At 67.3% G+C, this 17,760-nt stretch overlaps 2 protein-coding genes across 2 annotated transcripts; both read right to left on the reverse strand.

The window, feature by feature from the left end:
• Positions 1 to 1,639: 1,639 nt before the first annotated feature.
• UFSP1 (UFM1 specific peptidase 1 (inactive)) lies at positions 1,640 to 5,035 on the reverse strand. Its single transcript, XM_045001402.1, has 2 exons — positions 4,996 to 5,035; positions 1,640 to 3,790 (listed from the first exon to the last, which is right to left on the reverse strand). Exons 1-2 carry the CDS (start codon positions 5,007 to 5,009, stop codon positions 3,097 to 3,099), a joined length of 708 nt encoding a protein of 235 aa, XP_044857337.1. The 5' UTR covers positions 5,010 to 5,035; the 3' UTR covers positions 1,640 to 3,096.
• Positions 5,036 to 6,463: 1,428 nt separating this feature from the next.
• SLC12A9 (solute carrier family 12 member 9) lies at positions 6,464 to 17,131 on the reverse strand. Its single transcript, XM_045001380.1, is given in 15 exon segments — positions 6,464 to 6,816; positions 6,818 to 7,422; positions 8,100 to 8,246; positions 9,686 to 9,860; positions 10,748 to 10,940; positions 11,565 to 11,689; positions 12,221 to 12,303; positions 12,400 to 12,557; positions 13,182 to 13,293; positions 13,724 to 13,831; positions 14,148 to 14,438; positions 14,787 to 14,918; positions 15,155 to 15,289; positions 15,685 to 15,927; positions 16,905 to 17,131. Coding segments are annotated over 14 exon segments (2,703 nt in total). The 5' UTR covers positions 15,908 to 15,927; positions 16,905 to 17,131; the 3' UTR covers positions 6,464 to 6,600.
• Between the last annotated feature and the right edge of the window lie 629 nt (positions 17,132 to 17,760).

Consider the following 17,760-nt stretch of genomic DNA (forward strand, 5'->3'; position numbering starts at 1 on the left):
CGGCCGAGGCTCTGGGGGCGCGTCTGTCGGGCTGAGGGGAGGAGGTTACCGGTCTTCAGAGCAAAGCGGGAACTTGGCAGCAAGTTGCCGCGGAAGGTAGTAAATCATCGCGTCGGGCTGGGAGTCAGGACGGCCGAAAATTGCCTGGAATGACCCCCCGCACAGAGCCACAAGGAAGTTTCAGCTCCCCGGGACGATACTTGGACGGGTGTCAAGTATCGGGGGGCAGCCGGGTGAGTCCGTCACCACAAACACAACGAGGAGGCCGGTGGCACCGTAACGACGAGCAGATTTATTTGGGCACGAGCTTTCGTGGGTAAAAAAAAACAACCCAAAAAACTCTTCTTCAGCTGCACGGCGTGAAGGTTACAGCTGCCGGCGTGATCTACTGCGACGGGCGTTACCTCGGAAGCGGGGAAACCAGGGGCCACGGGGCCGATTCGGGCGGGGTGGAGGTGGTCCACTCCCCCAGCGGCGGTCCGCTCCGGGGGTCCTCGGCGGCAGGGATCCGCTCCGGGGGGGGGGGTCTTCGGCGGGATTTCGGCGGAGGGCGTGTCTTCTCCAGGGGTCTTCAGTGGTGGGGGGGTCCTCTCTGAGGGTCTTTGGCAGCATTTTGGCAGCGGGGGGGGGTCTGCTCCAGGGGTCTTCGGCAACGGCAGGTCTGCTCCGGGGGGTCTTCAGCGGCAGGGAGGTCGACTCCGGGGGTCTTCGATGGCATTTCAGCGGTGAGGGGGAGTCCACGCCAGGGGTCTTCGGCCACTGGTGGCTCCGGGGCTTATCTGCCATGTCTCCCCAAAGATCCCCTCCATAAACAGCTCTCCCGACACCCCCCCACAGCCCCCGCCCCCAGAGACAGCCCCCCATCTCCCCTCCCCCAGAGCCCTCAGTGTCTCCCCCAAACACCCCCTCCATAAACAGATCTCCTGACACCCCCCCACTGCTCCCCACAGCCCCTGCCCCCCCAGAGACAGCCCCCCCATATCCCCTCCCCCCAGAGTCTCCCCAAAGACCCCCTCCATATACAGATCTCCCAACACCCCCAGTCCCCCAGAGACAGCCCCCCATATCCTCTCCCCCGCTTCCCCAAAGATCTCCTCCATACACAGCTGACTCGCCCCCCCCACTGCTCCCCACAGCCCCTGCCCCCCCAGAAACAGCCCCCCATATCCCCTCCCCCCAGAGTCTCCCCAAAGACCCCCTCCATATACAGATCTCCCAACACCCCCTGCCCCCCAGAGACAGCCCCCCATATCCTCTCCCCCCAGATCTCCTCCATAAACAGCTGACACGCCCCACCCACTGCTCCCCACAGCCCCTGCCCCCCCGAGACAGCCCCCCATATCCCATCTCCCCTTCCCCAGTGTCTCCCCCAAACACCCCCCCACTGCCCCTGCCCCCGCCGGAGCCAGGCGTGCGCACCGTGCTGAAATCTGAAGACAGCATGAAAGGGGGCTGCTAATATGCATGACCCCCCCCGCCCCACAACCTTTTCATTCACCGAAACCCCAAGCATCTCATGAAATGAAACCCCCCCCCGCACCAATTTCCAGAGGACAGCGACCACCCCGGCCTCAAGACCAAAACCGTCTGGACCAAGATACTTTTAATAGCCGCGATGTTTAATGTTAAACAGCGGGGTACGTGTCATGTTAATAAGTAACAACGGAGCTTGGGTATCATTTTTTTGGGGGGGGGGGAATCCTTTAAAGCCCCACGGCGAAGCTTCTAGCCGTGACCTGTGAATAAACCTAACGCTTCGCCCACCGGAAAACAACCATGACAAACCTGGTCTGCTGCAGGGAAACTGAGGCACGGCGCCTCGTGAATGTAATGACGGAGCCATGGAAGAATTTCCCCCAAAACTCTTAAAGGCTAAAAAAAAAAAACCATTAAAACCTGGCCTGCCTCTAGAACGAAAAAAAACCCCACAGGAAAATAGGGGGGGTGATTCCTCTGTTTTGCCTGCAATCAGCGAGGGTATTTGTAAATACGCATGAGACGTCTGTCCACGGCCCCCGCCTTCCAGTTCCCCAACGGCTGCCTCTGTCCAGCGGAGACCTGCAACTGTCCCCGCCCCCTGATTTCGGACCGGGGTGTGCCCGGCCCGTTCCCGGGTCCTTCTTCGGGGGTCCGGGCTCGGAGCGGGCTCCCCGGCGTCTCCGCGGTTTGTGCCCCGAGCAGCGGGGAGAAAATCGGCCCAGCGGGCGGCCGGCCGCATTCCCGGGCGTTTCATCTCGGGCCGCGCTCTTTCCTTACCGAATGGAGCACTGATTCCCGGCGACGCCAGGAGGGCCGGGCTCCCCGCAGGAAGGGGTCTGAATGGGCCGTGAAAGCGATTTGGGCAGCGCGGGAGATGGTTCGCCGCTCACACCAGGACCAGGGGTCGCCCGCTGAAATGACTAGGCGGCAGGAAGGATGGATTGCGTCACGCAACGCACCGTTAACCTGGGGAACTCCTCGCGGCAGGACGCGGCGAAGGCCAAAAGCATCGTTGGAGTCAAACACGAATCGGAGACGTTCCTGGTCCGTCAATGGCTATTAGCCAGGACGGCCAGGGATGAGACCCCCCCACCCCGCCCCGCAATTCTCCGGGTGTCCCTAAACCTCCGCCCGAAGCGGAGAGTGGACGACAGGGGATGGATCACTCGCTATCTGCCCTGTTCTGTTCATTCCCTCCCGAAGCATGTGGCCCAAAATCAGCCGGGAATCGTCATTCCCTCAGGACGGGCTGGGAGAGCGGCAGCTTTCGGCAAACTCCTCTCGCTCGTGCAAACCAATGTTCACGAGTCCCCGTGCCATCTTCCTTGTGCAAAGCCCTTGGCGGCCGTCCGGTGACTCTCGCTTCTGTAAGCCAAGTTCACATGGCCCACTTGTGCAAACCCCCTTGGTGACCCACTGGGTGACTCTCACTCGTGCAAAGCAATGTTCACCAGTCCCAGTGACATCTTCCTTGTGGAAATCTCTTGGCGGCCGTCCGGGTGACCCTTGCTCGTGCAAACCAATGTTCACGGGTCCCAGGGACATCACCCTTGTGCAAAGCTCCCGGGGGCCCAGTGACTCCCTCAGCGGCCATCCGGGCGACGATGCTCGTGCGACTCAGTTTTCACCGGCGCCGTCCCCCTTGCCCGCATCCCGCCGGAACTGCGGCAGGCAGAGATTGTAGAAGGAGGCGGGGTCAAAAGAGGCCAGGCCCTGCCAGCGCACCCACCCCGCCGCCTGCATCCCCTCCCGCCCCAGCCCCCCAGCCCCCCCATAATAGTGGGGATCCAGGACAAGGAGATGGTGGCCGGCGGGCACGGAGCAGACCCCCAATAACCCCTTGGAGGAGCTGTCGGCGTCACCCCCCAGCATCACAGGCCCCCCACCCTCCTGGAAATGGGCGTACAAGGCCCCCACCTGCCCCCCCAGCCCTCGCCCCCGGGGGCTGTGCACGATTTTGCACGGCACCTCAAAGAAGTGATCCACACACAAGGCGGCCTCCACCGTGCCGATCCAGTCCCGGGAGCCAGCGAAGGCCGGGGGCTTGTCTCCCATCTCCACCAGGGCCTGCTGGACGGCCGGCAGGGTGGGGACCGGCCGGCGGCAGCCCCCCAGCCCCGCTCCGGCCCCCGCCAGCCAGGAGCAGAGGGTCTGGAGGGTCCGGTAGCCGCAGCCCCAGCCCCGGTCGTCCACCCCGTCGCAGCCGTAGTGGTAATAGAGGTAGGAGCCGGAGACCAGGGCGGCCCGAGATGGGGAGCCCGGGAAGGGGAGGCCCCGGTGAACGTCAGGGAGCAGAGACCTCGGGACGTCCCTGCAGGGAGAGAGAAATTGTATTAGAGCCGGGTGCTGAGATGCGGCCACCTCTGGGGCGGGGCGGCCGGTGACCCGGGGACCCCTCGCCTGGCGCCAAGATGCGGCCACCTCTGGGGCGGGGCGGTCGGTTACCCAGGGACCCCTCGCCCGGCGCCGAGATGTGCCCACCTCTGGGGCAGGGCGGCCGGTTACCCAGGGACCCCTCGCCCGGCGCCGAGATGTGCCCACCTCTGGGGCAGGGCGGCCGGTTACCCAGGGACCCCTCACCCGCTGCTGAGATGCGCCCACCTCTGGGGCGGGCGGCCGGTTACCCGGGGACCCCTCGCCCGGCGCTGAGATGCGCCCACCTCTGGGGCGGGGCGGCCGGTGACCCGGGGACCCCTCGCCCGGTGCTCAGATGCAGCCACCTCTGGGGCGGGGCGGCCGGTTACCCGGGGACCCCTCGACCGGCGCTGAGATGCAGCCACCTCTGGGGCGGGGCGGCCGGTTACCCGGGGACCCCTCGCCCGGCCCCGAGATGCAGCCACCTCTGGGGCAGAGCAGGTGTAACTGGTGAGTAACAATCTAAGCCATTGAAATTGCAGGGCTGATTGAGTGAGGGAGAATCTGGGTCAGGGCTGAATACTATGGGGGGGCGGGGGCAGGCAATCACACCTCAACTCTGCCGTGAGCAAGGGACACTAATGCCAGGACTCCTGGGTTCTCTCCCCGGCTCTGGGAGCGGAAGGGGGGCTGGTGCATTACAAAGGGGGAGGGGAGGAGGAGAAGAGACAACCCAGCCCAACCCAATGGGTTAACAGCAGGGAAATGCTCCTGGGTGACAGCTCAGCCTCAGAGCTGGCCCCTCCCCTTCCGGCATGGGAGAGAACCCAGGAGTCCTGGCTCCCAGCCCCCCCGCTCCAACCCACCAGCCCCCACTCCCCTCCCAGAGCCGGGCAGAGAACCCAGGAGTCCTGGCTCCCAGCCCCCCCTGCTCTAACCCACCAACCCCCACTCCCCTCCCAGAGCCGGGGAGAGAACCCAGGCGTCCTGGCTCCCAGCCCCCCCTGCTCTAACCCACCAGCCCCCACTCCCCTCCCAGAGCCGCGGAGAGAACCCAGGAGTCCTGGCTCCCAGCCCCCCTGCTCTAACCCACCAGCCCCCACTGCCCTCCCGGAGCCGGGGAGAGAACCCAGGAGTCCGGGCTCCCCGCTGAAATCTCACCCGGCACCCTCCATGTGGCTGGTTTCCCAGGGAGCTGGAGTCTGCCTACAACTCCCAGCATGCACCGTGCGCCCACCACCGGGTTAACTCTTGAGTGACCAGCGGCTTGTGCACAGCCAGCCCCATATCCCAAATCCCAAAACTTCCCCCACCCCTACTCTAACCCACCAGCCCCCACTCCCCTCCCAGAGCCGGGGAGAGAACCCAGGCGTCCTGGCTCCCAGCCCCCCCTGCTTTAACCCACCAGCCCCCACTCCCCTCCCAGAGCCGGCGAGAGAACCCAGGAGTCCGGGCTCCCAGCCCCCACAAAAAACCCCTCACTCAATAACCACAGCCTCACCGGCCCCCGTCCTTTTTTGCGTTGTTCGTTTATTGACTGCGCTCGTTAAAATACACGTCTAAATACCCCCCCCCCTTAGCTTCCCCGTGTTATTACCCCCTCCTCCGGGGGGGCGCTGGTCAGTTGTGTTACATGAGGTATCCGCGCGAGAACATTAACCAAAAAAAGAGTCCTAGCAGCCGAAATAAGCTGCCGGTAGGGGGGGGGCTGGTTTGGGGGGCCAGTTGTGGGGGACCCTGCTGCTTCTCCCCCCCTCCCCCGGGTGTTAATCCCAGCTGGGTTATTTAAGGGCACCCCCTTGTGGCCTGCTGGAGTAGGATACCCAATACTGAGGGTGCTAGACACCCCCCCACCCACAGACACAAGGTGGGGGGGACCCCAGAGCTGTAAGGTTGGGGGGCACGGAGCTAAGGCAACAGGCTTTGCGAGGCCTGGGGCCTCCACGGAAGAGAGACCGGGCAGTGCAGAGGAGGCAAAACCCCCGCCTCGGGGTGGTGAAGATGGAGAATTCGGGTTGCAGGGTGCCTGGAAAAAAATGGGGAACCCCCCCCACTAAGCCCTGAATGAGGTGCAGAGGAAAAATAAGAGATCAGTGAATCCATGGGGGAAAAAAGGGGACCCCCTCCCAAGCCGTGATGGGAGGAGATTGAGAAGGCAGGGTGCATTGATTTGGGGGTACGTGGGAAAATAATGGGGACCCCCTCAGCAGTGAAGGAAGGTGGAGTGCATTCATTTTGGAGGGCCGAGCAGTGAAGGAATGTGGGGTGCCTCGGTTTAGGGGTACCTGGGGAAAATGGGGACCCCCTACGAAGCAGTGAAGGAATGTGGGGTGCCTCGGTTTAGGGGTACCTGGGGAAAATGGGGACCCCCTACGAAGCAGTGAAGGAATGTGGGGTGCATTGATTTGGGGGTACTTGGGGAAAATGGAGACCTCTTTTGAAGCAGCGAAGGAATGTGGGGGTGCAGCGATAATAGGGATACAGCGCAAGCTGAATGAGGGGAAAATGGACCCCCAATACTGCAACCTCAGTTTGGGGGGCGTCTCTCCTCCCCTGCTCATTACAGGCACTAGGATTTGGGGGCTCTAAAGCCAGGCCCAGCTAATCCCACGGGAGGTGGGTCCCCCCCGATCCAGGCCGCCACTCCCCGGCGCGCGGTCTCCAGGAGTTCCCCAGGCCCTCGCCGGGAGCTGGAGACCATCTCCAAGGTCCTGCCCCACTGTCCTCCTCCGGCACGGCCGGGGGTGCAGGGGCGCCCCCCCCCCCTCAGAGCTCGGTGCAGGTGACGGGGGTGAGGCCGTGCACCAGCAGGGTGGGCCCCAAGTCCCGGGTGAGGATCTCCAGCTGCTCCAGGTACCGCTCGTACATGGAGGTGTCGGCCGGCGGCCGGGGCAGGTAGAGGAACCGGACGGCCACCTGCCCCCCTTGCTGCAGCACCAAGGCGTTGACGGCCGCCAGGTACTCGTCCGTCACCCGGCGCGGCCGGGTTGAGGAAGGGCTCGCCGGCCGCCGGCCGCGGGCCGTGCAGGGCCACCACGTGGTCCCAGGTGACCGCCCGGATGGCCGCCTTGATCCGCAGCTTGCCCAGCAGCTCCTTCAGCTTCTCCTCCTTGGCCACCCAGCCGCGGTCGCCCGACTCCACGCAGAGGAAGAGCCGCAGGCCGGCGGCCCGCCAGGAGCTGACCATGGTGAGGATGCAGGCCAGCTGCAGCAGGAAGAGGCTGCAGACGTCCACGTAGGCCGGGGTGTCGGGGCGCAGGAGGTTGAGGGGCCACACGTCCACGAAGCAGCCCTCGGCCTTGGAGGAGAGGAGCCGCTCCTTCTCCAGCCGCGGGAAGTAGCGGGCCAGGCAGACGTTCTTGTGCATCTTCACGGCGTCCGAGACCAGGGCCACGTACTCGGCGGGGGGCAGGGCTTTGGGGGCGCCGGCCCCGCGCACCGGGGGGAAGTGGGCCTGCAGGGCCGGCAGGTCCACCCCGAAGTGGTCGTTCTCCCGGGCCTGGCTGAAGGCCGGGTCGCCGAGGAAGTAGTCGTCGGGGACGCAGGCGTCGTAGAAACCCAGCACCAGCGTGTTGGGCTTCATGCCGCCTGGGAGGGGGGGGAGAGAGTCAATGGGGCTGAGATGCGGCCACCTCTGGGGCGGGGCGGCCGGTTACCCAGGAACCCCTCGCCCGGCGCTGAGATGCGCCCACCTCTGGGGCGGGGCGGCCGGTTACCCAGGAACCCCTCACCCGGTGCTGAGATGCGCCCACCTCTGGGGCGGGGCGGCCGGTTACCCAGGGACCCCTCGCCCGGCGCTGAGATGCGGCCACCTCTGGGGCGGGGCGGCCGGTGACCCAGGGACCCCTCGCCCGGCACGGAAATGCGGCCACCTCTGGGGCGGGGCGGCCAGTGACCCAGGGACCCCTCGCCCGGCACTGAGATGTGCCCACCTCTGGGGCGGGGCGGCCGGTTACCCAGGGACCCCTCGCCCAGCGCCGAGATGCGCCCACCTCGGGGGCGGGGCGGCCGGTTACCCAGGGACCCCTCGCCCAGCGTCAAGATGCGCCCACCTCTGGGGCGGGGCGGCCGGTTACCCAGGGACCCCTCGCCCAGCGCCGATATGCGCCCACCTCTGGGGCGGGGCGGCCGGTTACCCAGGGACCCCTCGCCCAGCGCCGATATGCGCCCACCTCTGGGGCGGGGCGGCCGGTTACCCAGGGACCCCTCGCCCAGCGCCGATATGCGCCCACCTCTGGGGCGGGGCGGCCGACTATATCACTCACCGAGCCCCGTGATGCGCAGCAGGTGCTGGGTCCCCTGCCGGACTGAAGGCGAGAGGGTCAGATCCACGAACGCCTTCACGTTGAGTTTATCCACCAGGCTGAGCCAGAAATTGTAGTGAGCTTGGATGGGGTCGGAGGGCATCGTGTCTGGGGGGGACAGAAATAGAAGGTAGCCAGGACTCCTGGGTTCTCTCCCCGGCTCTGGGAGAGGAGTGGGGGCTGGTGGTTAGAGCAGGGGGGCTGGGAGCCAGGACTCCTGGGTTCTCTCCCTGGCTCTGGGAGGGGAGTGGGGGCTGGTGGGTCGGAGCAGGGGGATTGGGAGCCAGGACTCCTGGGTTCCCTCCCCGGCTCTGGGAGGGGAGTGGGGGCTGGTGGGTCGGAGCAGGGGGGCTGGGAGCCAGGACTCCTGGGTTCTCTCCCCGGCTCTGGGAGGGCAGTGGGGGCTGGTGGGTCAGAGCAGGGGGGGCTGGGAGCCAGGACTCCTGGGTTCTCTCCCCGGCTCTGGGAGGGCAGTGGGGGCTGGTGGGTTAGAGCAGGGGGGCTGGGAGCCAGGACTCCTGGGTTCTCTCCCTGGCTCTGGGAGGGGAGCGGGGGCTGGTGGGTCGGAGCAGGGGGGGCTGGGAGCCAGGACTCCTGGGTTCTCTCCCCGGCTCTGGGAGGGGAGCGGGGGCTGGTGGGTCGGAGCAGGGGGGCTGGGAGCCAGGACTCCTGGGTTCTCTCCCCGGCTCTGGGAGGGGTCTGGGGGCTGGGGGGTTAGAGCAGGGTGGCTGGGAGCCAGGACTCCTGGGTTCTCTCCCCGGCTCTGGGAGGGGAGCGGGGGCTGGTGGGTCGGAGCAGGGGGGGCTGGGAGCCAGGACTCCTGGGTTCTCTCCCCGGCTCTGGGAGGGGAGCGGGGGCTGGTGGGTCGGAGCAGGGGGGCTGGGAGCCAGGACTCCTGGGTTCTCTCCCCGGCTCTGGGAGGGGAGTGGGGGCTGGTGGGTTGGAGCAGGGGGGCTGGGAGCCAGGACTCCTGGGTTCTCTCCCCAGCTCTGGGAGGGGAGCGGGGGCTGGTGGGTCGGAGCAGGGGGGCTGGGAGCCAGGACTCCTGGGTTCTCTCCCCGGCTCTGGGAGGGGAGCGGGGCTGGTGGGTCGGAGCAGGGGGGCTGGCAGCCAGGACTCCTGGGTTCTCTCCCGGCTCTGGGAGGGCAGTGGGGGCTGGTGGGTTAGAGCAGGGGGGCTGGGAGCCAGGACTCCTGGGTTCTCTCCCCGGCTCTGGGAGGGGAGCGGGGGCTGGTGGGTCGGAGCAGGGGGGGCTGGGAGCCAGGACTCCTGGGTTCTCTCCCCGGCTCTGGGAGGGGAGCGGGGGCTGGTGGGTCGGAGCAGGGGGGCTGGGAGCCAGGACTCCTGGGTTCTCTCCCCGGCTCTGGGAGGGGAGTGGGGGCTGGTGGGTTAGAGCAGGGGGGGCTGGGAGCCAGGACTCCTGGGTTCTCTCCCTGGCTCTGGAGGGGAGTGGGGGCTGGTGGGTCAGAGCAGGGGGGGCTGGGAGCCAGGACTCCTGGGTTCCTTCGGGGGGGGGGTGGCCAGCGCCCGATGCCTGGGTCCCTCACCCAGCTCGCCGATCTCCACGTGGCCCAGCACGAAGAGCCCCCCCTTCTTGAGGTCGTTGACGAAGCGGACGAGCTGGGCCCCGCTCCGGGGGTTCGCCACCATCAGCAGCATCTGGGGGCGCCAGAACTTGACGTGCTCCTTGCGCACGTCCAGGAGCAGCAGGTACTTCCGCACCTGGGGGGGGGGGGGACACCCCAGACGCTGGGCACAGGCCCCCCCCCCCCAAAACTCCCACCCCACCAAGCCGGGCCCCACCGCACAGGGACCCCCTCCCGTCCCCGCTCCTGGGGGCCACCCCACAGCCCCCCTCCCATCAATCCCCCCCCCAGCTGACAGACCCTCCCCCCAGTACCCGTGTGTTGGGTGGGGGCTGGTGGGTCAGAGCAGGGGGGCTGGGAGCCAGGACTCCTGGGTTCTCTCCCCGGCTCTGGGAGGGGAGCGGGGGCTGGTGGGTAGAGCAGGGGGGCTGGGAGCCAGGACTCCTGGGTTCTCCCCCCTGGCTCTGGGTGGGGGCTGGTGGGTTAGAGCGGGGGGTGGGCGCCCGGACGCCTGGGTTCTCCCCCCGGCTCTGGGAGGGGAGTGGGGGCTGGGGGTTAGAGCAGGGGGGGCGGGGAGCCAGGACTCCTGGGTTCTCTCCCCGGCTCTGGGAAGGGAGCGGGGGCTGGGGGCTTAGAGCAGAAGAGCAAGCGAGCCAGCACTCCTGGGTTCTCTCCCCGGCTCTAGGAAGGGAGTGGGGGCTGGTGGGTTAGAGCAGGGGGGGGGGGCTGGGAGCCAGGACTCCTGGGTTCTCCCCCCTGGCTCTGGGTGGGGGCTGGTGGGTTAGAGCAGGGCAGGCTGGGAGCCAGGACTCCTGGGTTCTCTCCCCGGCTCTGGGAGGGGAGTGGGCGCCCGGACGCCTGGGTTCTCCCCCCGGCTCTGGGAGGGGAGTGGGGGCTGGGGGATTAGAGCGGGGGGGGCGGGGAGCCAGGACTCCTGGGTTCTCCCCCCAGCTCTGGGAGGGGAGCGGGGGCTGGTGGGTGACAGCGGGGGGTGGGAGCCCGGACGCCTGGGTCCCCCGGTACCTGGTGGAAGATGAGGGCCTGGCTGATGTAGCCCCAGGAGCTGGCGGGCGCCCGCAGGTGGATGAAGCCCAGCAGCGCCAGCATCAGCACCAGGCTGCCCGAGGCGCCCGCCGGGCTGATGAGGAACATCATGAGCAGGCAGCTGGCGATGCCCAGCAGGCAGGTGTGCCAGCTGAAGAGCTGGAAGGTGGGGCTGGGCCAGGGGAGCAGAGATGGGGGGTTACAGACAGGACCCCCCTGCCCCACAGACACCCCAGGGGCTCCCCTCCGCCAGGGACGCCCCAAATCCCAGCTGCCCTGCCCCCCCCGCCCCCCTCCGCCAGGGACTCCCCAAATCCCAGCTGCCCTGCCCCCCCACCCCCCCCCCCTCCGCCAGGGACGCCCCAAATCCCAGCTGCCCGGCCCCCCCCGCCCCCCTCCGCCAGGGACTCCCCAAATCCCAGCTGCCCTGCCCCCCCCGCCCCCCTCCGCCAGGGACGCCCCAAATCCCAGCTGCCCTGCCCCCCGCCCCCCTCCGCCAGGGACGCCCCAAATCCCAGCTGCCCTGCCCCCCCGCCCCCCTCCGCCAGGGACTCCCCAAATCCCAGCTCCCCTGACAGATGCCCCTGGACACACCCCCTCAGAGCTCTGAAAATCTGAATTGGATCCTGCCCCCCCCCAGTCCATCCCCCACTTCCTCACCTCCCCCGCCCCCATTTCCCATGACCCCCCCCTACACCTTCCCCAGCCCTGGACACTGCCCCCTCCCCAAAATCCACCCCCTTTCCCCCAAGCCACCCCTCGACCCTAGTCATGCTCCCCCACACCCAACCCTCACCGGAAATTGGGGGCGGACGCCCACTCCAACGCCAGGCAGGCCAGGTCCACGGCCGCGTAGGCCACCAAGTAAAAGACAGTGACGATCCCGGCGATGGTGTTCAGCTTCCCCGCGAACAGCACCAGCTGGGGGGGGGGGCCAAGTGCGGGGGTCAGGACTCCTGGGTTCTCTCCCCCGCTCTGGGAGGGGAGTGGGGGCTGGAGCAGGGCGGGCTGGGAGCCAGGATTCCTGGGTTCTCTCCCCGGCTCTGGGAGGGGGGGCTGGTGGGTTAGAGCAGGGGGGGCTGGGAGCCCGGACTCCTGGGTTCTCTCCCCGGCTCTGGGAGGGGAGGGGGGGCTGGTGGGTTGGAGCAGGGGGGCTGTGAGCCCGGACTCCTGGGTTCTCTCCCCAGCTCTGGGAGGGGAGTGGGGGCTGGAGCAGGGCGGGCTGGGAGCCAGGACTCCTGGGTTCTCTCCCCGGCTCGGGGAGGGGGGGCTGGTGGGTTAGAGCAGGGGGGGCTGGGAGCCCGGACTCCTGGGTTCTCTCCCCGGCTCGGGGAGGGGAGGGGGGCTGGTGGGTTGGAGCGGGGGGGGCTGGGAGCCCGGACTCCTGGGTTCTCTCCCCAGCTCTGGGAGGGGATCAGGTTAGAGCGGGGGCGGGGGGCGGGGGTCGCTTACCTGCACCAGGGCCCAGGTGTACAGAACGGCCACCCAGGGGTTACCCCCTTTGGAGACGATTTTGGCCGGAGCCAGGACGATGCCTGTCGGGGGAGAAATGCAGGTGTGTGAGAGGGGGAAGGACCCCAGGTCTGGAGACGGGGGGGGCCCCTATGGGCAGGCCGGGGGGGGGGGCTCACCGAACAGGTCGTCCTTGGCCAGCGCGTGCAGGATGCGGGAGGCCCCGATGAGGGAGCTCATGGAGGCCGAGAGGGAGGCGGCGTAAACCCCGACCAGCACCAGGGGCGGCCACAGGTTGATGGAACGGAAGAAGCCGTAGTCTTCCTTCAGCAGTGTCCTGGGAAGGGGGCGGAGCCAGGCCTTGAGCCCCGCCCACCCACCTTGGCCCCGCCCCCTCCCCAGCCCAGCTCCCCTAGGCCCGCCTTGTCCCTGCAAGCCACGCCCCACCCTATAAAGCCAACGCCCTCCCTATAAGCCACGCCCCCTCCTGCAAGCCACGCCCTCCCTATAAACCACGCCCCCTCCTGCAAGCCACGCCCTTTTCCACTAGCTCACTGCCTGAACCCCACCTCTGCCCCCTAGCCCCACCCATCCATAGCCCCGCCCCCACCCCTAAGCTCCGCCCACCTCCTCATCCTCTGCACATTAACTCCACCCCAAGCCCTGCCCTGCCCCCCAAATCCTAACCTGGCCCTATTTCATTAGCCACGCCCCCTGGTCACCCCCCCTCCCTTGATAGCCCCGCCTCCACCTTCCCTCCCACCCTGCCCTCACCGCAGCCCCTCGCCCCCAAGCTCCGCCCAACCCCGCCCCCTGCTGTCCTAGCCCCGCCCCCTGCTCCCTTAGCTCCACCCCATTCACCAGCTCCTCCTTAAGCCCCACCTCTCGCCCCGCCCCTCTTGTTTTAGCCCCGCCCCTTGGTGCCAATAGCATCTCCAACTCCCCCCCTGCCCCCCCTCACCTCTCACAGGTGAAGCTGGTCATGAGGAACAGGAGGAAGTAGATGATGAAGGTGTAAACCACAGCGATGATGGTGCCCTTGGGGATGGAGCTGCTGGCGTTCCTCAGCTCCCCTGCAAACGGCAGCCCAGCGCCGGAATGGGACCCAGGAGTCCTGGCCTGAACCCCCCTTCCTGCTCCAACCCACCAGCTCCCACTCCCCTCCCAGAGCTGGGGAGAGAACCCAGGAGTCCTGGCTCCCGGCCCCCCCTGCTCTGACCCACCAGCCCCCACTCCCCTCCCAGAGCCGGGGAGAGAACCCAGGAGTCCTGGCTCCCAGCCCCCCCTGCTCTGACCCACCAGCCCCCACTCCCCTCCCGGAGCCGGGGAAAGAACCCAGGAGTCCTGGCTCCCAGCCCCCCCTGCGCTAACCCCCCCGCCCCCCGCCCCGCCCCGAGCCGGGGAGAGAACCCAGGAGTCCTGGCTCCCAGCCCCCCTGCTCTGACCCACCAGCCCCCGCTCCCCTCCCAGAGCCGGGGATGGGACCCAGGCATCCGGGCTCACCCGACATGTTGGAGCCGGCCATGATCCCGGTGCAGCCGTTGAACATGACGGCGAAGACGGTGGCGAACGTCATGACGTTGTTGGTGGTGTAATCACGGGAGTACATGGCTGGGGGGGGAGACGACAAGTGAGCGGGGGGGTCGTTCCCCCTTTCCCATGGACCCCTCCCCTCTGTCTGCTCAGACCCCCCCATATAGCCCCCTCCTGGGCCTCGCCCCCCCCCGGGTTGTGCGCCCCCCCCCCAGAACCCATCACCACCCCCCAGGGTTTGCTCCTCCACCCCCTGCTGGCCACGTGCCCCCCCCATCACCCCAGCCGGTGCCCCCCCTCAACACCCCCACCCCTCCCTGTCTCCCTCTGCCCCCCCCCATCCCCAGCCCCCCCAACCACCCCTCAGGACCCCCCCAACCCCCGCCCCGCTGACCCGGCAGGTTGGCACGCAGGGTGGCCAGGCGGAAGCCGGTGAAGCTGGCGTTGAAGGTGTGGTTGGCGTCCCGGGCGACGGGGACCTGGCGGGGCCCCACGGCCACGAAGCTGACGAAAATGGCCACCAGCACCAGGTTGACCACCAGGAAGATGAGGAAGGCGGCCCGGGCGTAGATCCGGGCCCCCACCAGGCAGACCAGCAGGCAGAGCAGCAGCACCACCGACCCGTAGAGGAAGCTGTAGAAATACCCCTGGGGCAGGGCGCGGGCGCCGGGGGGGTCCGTTCCCTCTGCGGGGGGGGGGGTCACTATCAGGACTGTGGAGAACCCAGGCATCCTGGCTTCAGCCACGTCAGAGGCCCCACTCCCTGCTCAGAGCCGGGGAGAGAACCCAGGAGTCCTGGCTCCCAGCCCCCCTGCTCCAACCCACCAGCCCCCACTCCCCTCCCAGAGCCGGGGAGAGAACCCAGGAGTCCTGGCTCCCAGCCCCCCCTGCTCTCACCCACCAGTCCCCACTCCCCTCCCAGAGCCGGGGAGAGAACCCAGGAGTCCTGGCTCCCGGCCTCCCCTGCTCCAACCCACCAGCCCCCCCCCCCTCCTCCCCGAGCAGGGGAGAGAACCCAGGCGTCCGGGCCCACCTGCCCCGAAGACGTCCAGCACGGCCTCCACCAGCCCCAGGATGTAGACCCCGCAGGCGCAAACATTGGCCAAGTAGAACATGAGGCCGATGCTGCCCCCGAACTCGGGGCCCAGCGTCCGCGAGATCATGACTGGAGGGGGGGGGGGGTCGTTAAGGAAACACCCCAAAGACCCCCTCCATAAACAGATCTCCCGACACCCCCCACCCACTGCTCCCCACAGCCCCTGCCCCTCCAGAGACAGCCCCCAAATCCCCTCCCCCCCAATCCCCCAGTGTCTCCCCAAAGATCCCCTCCATCAAGAGCTCTCCCGACACCCCCCACCCGCACCCCGTGGCCCCCCCGAATTCCCATTGGGGGAAGGATACAGTAGGCCCCGCCCCCCTGGATGGCGCCGTTGGTGCAGATGGCGCAGACGGACAGGACGGTCAGCAGGATGATGACATACGCCACCACCAGCATGAGCAGCGACTGCAGGAACCCGGCGTGCCCCACCACGAACCCTAGGGGGCGACAGAGAGGGGCGGCGGGTCGGGCAGGATCCAGGGGAACTCCCCGCCCCATGATTTTGCTGGAGCCTAAGTTTCCCTGCAGTTGCACCGCCCGATCGGGATGAATCGGCCGCTAATGCAAGGAAGGAGTTGGCCAAACAGCTGGGTGGGAGGAGGAGAGGGGGTAAGCATGGGCCTAACCCCCCCCCCCATTAGTCAGGGGAACTCCCCGCTCCATGATTTCGGCTGGAAATAGCCGGGGGAACCTCCCCGCTCCATGATTTTGGCTGGAAATGAATCGTGCCACCACAGGGGATGGCGGTTTGCAGGTATATCCTGGGCGGGGGGCGATTTCCCTAGGGGTACGGGGGGAGAATCCCAAACCGGGGGGGGCAGGGGTCACTCACCCACACGCATGAAGACGACGATGCTAAACATCGACAGGACGGTGGGCACCACGACGCCGAAGAAGGTGGAGAGCCGCCGAGCCGGATCGGGGTGCGGGGGGCCCGCGGCGCCTCCCATGTCCCCCCCCACCAGGGGGGCCTCTTCCTGGGTCCCCGGCATCTCCCCCTCATCCACCACACTGAAGAGCCGGTAACTCAGGAGGGGGGAGCTCTCGGTGGACATGGCAGGGGGGCCCGGTCACCCTGGCGGGGGGGGGAGGAGGGGTTCAAGCAGGAACCCCTGTTATCCCCTCCCTGTGCCCCCCACAGACCCCGCCACCCTCTCTACAACCCCCCACCCCCAAATTCCCTCCTCTCCTCCCCCCAACCCCTGCACCCCAAATTCCTTCCCCACCCCAAATTTCCTCAGCCCGCTCACCTGCTCTCCACTCCAGCCCTCCCCACACCGTCTCCTCAGCCCCCCAACTCCAGGCACCCCCTCCAACCCCTCCCCATCAGTTCCCCAGCCCCCCCAAATTCCCAGCCCCTCCCCCAGCCTCACCTGCAACCCCCCCAGCTCCGCCCCCCCCAACCATGAACCAACAGAAGACCCCCCCCCCGATCCCAAATTACAACAGAACCAGAGAGCAACGTATTCCCAGGGTGCACGCAGACCGGTGCCCCGAGACGGCCCCAAAACTCGGCTTTGGCCCCCCGAAAAGAAAACCTAACCAGCTAGTCTCCCTCCGGCCTTAAATGCTCCCAACACCTGCCCCGAAACGACACCGATGCAGCGGGAAAAATCAGGGGGTCGGCCACGCCCAGCTTCGAACCTGCCTGCAGACTGGGGGGGTGAACCCTAAAAACCCACCCTGCTCCTTTGAATTAATGGGGGGGGGGGGAAGGATCCGGGTTTTTGATGCATGAAGCAGGTTGAAATCCGGCTGGGGAGCAAAGAAACTATCCCCCCCAGTCTTATAATTAAAGTGGGGGGGGAAGATACGTGGACAGGTTCAAAACCCACCTGAGAAACAGCTCAAAAACCAGGGTGTGAACCCTAAAAACGGAGGGGGGGAATGAATCTAATTAACAGGAAGGGAGCTCCAACCCAGCTCAGAAACAGCCAAAGCAGCGGGGGGCTGGGCCCTCAAAATCCAGCCTTCCCTCCCATCACAGAGATGGGGGACAGGGGGACCCCCCAGGTTCCCCACTGTTCCCAAGTCCTGGAGAATGATGCTCACCAGAGACAAGCTACCGCAGTGGGTCAGGCTCCCCCCCAGGGCACAGGAAAGGGGGAAAGGGGAGGCTGGAGGAATTTATAGAGGGGGTGAGGTTAGTTATAGACAGGTGGGGGGGGGGCGGGACTTAGCCACCAGGTGGGAATCAGGTGAGAGGAGGGGCTTAAATAGATTTCCTGCCCCGCCCTAAATTCACCAGACCCCACCTCCTTCCCAGAACCGTGGAGAGAACCCAGGAGTCCTGGCTCCCCTGGGGGGGCTCCCCTGCTCTAATCCACCAGCCCCCACTCCCCTCCCAGAGCTGGGGAGAGAACCCAGGCGTCCTGGCTCCCAGCCCCTCCTGCTCTAACCCACCAGCCCCCACTCCCCTCCCAGAGCCGGGGGGAGAACCCAGGCGTCCTGGCTCCCAGCCCCCCTGCTCTAACCCACCAGCCCCCCACTCCGCTCCCAGAGCCGGGGAGAGAACCCAGGAGTCCTGGCTCCCAGCCCCCCCTGCTCTGACCCCCCACTCCCCTCCCAGAGCCGGGGAGAGAACCCAGGAGTCCTGGCTCCCAGCCCCCCTGCTCTAACCCACCAGTCCCCACTCCCCTCCCAGAGCTGGGGAGAGAACCCAGGCGTCCTGGCTCCCAGCCCCTCCTGCTCTGACCCCCCACTCCCCTCCCAGAGCCGGGGAGAGAACCCAGGAGTCCTGGCTCCCAGCCCCCCTGCTCTAACCCACCAGTCCCCACTCCCCTCCCAGAGCTGGGGAGAGAACCCAGGCGTCCTGGCTCCCAGCCCCCCCTGCTCTGACCCCCCACTCCCCTCCCAGAGCCGGGCAGAGAACCCAGGCGTCCTGGCTCCCAGCCCCCCTGCTCTAACC

The sequence above is a fragment of the Mauremys mutica genome, unplaced genomic scaffold (genome assembly GCF_020497125.1).
Source record: "Mauremys mutica isolate MM-2020 ecotype Southern unplaced genomic scaffold, ASM2049712v1 Super-Scaffold_100475, whole genome shotgun sequence".
Lineage (NCBI taxonomy): Eukaryota > Metazoa > Chordata > Testudines > Geoemydidae > Mauremys > Mauremys mutica.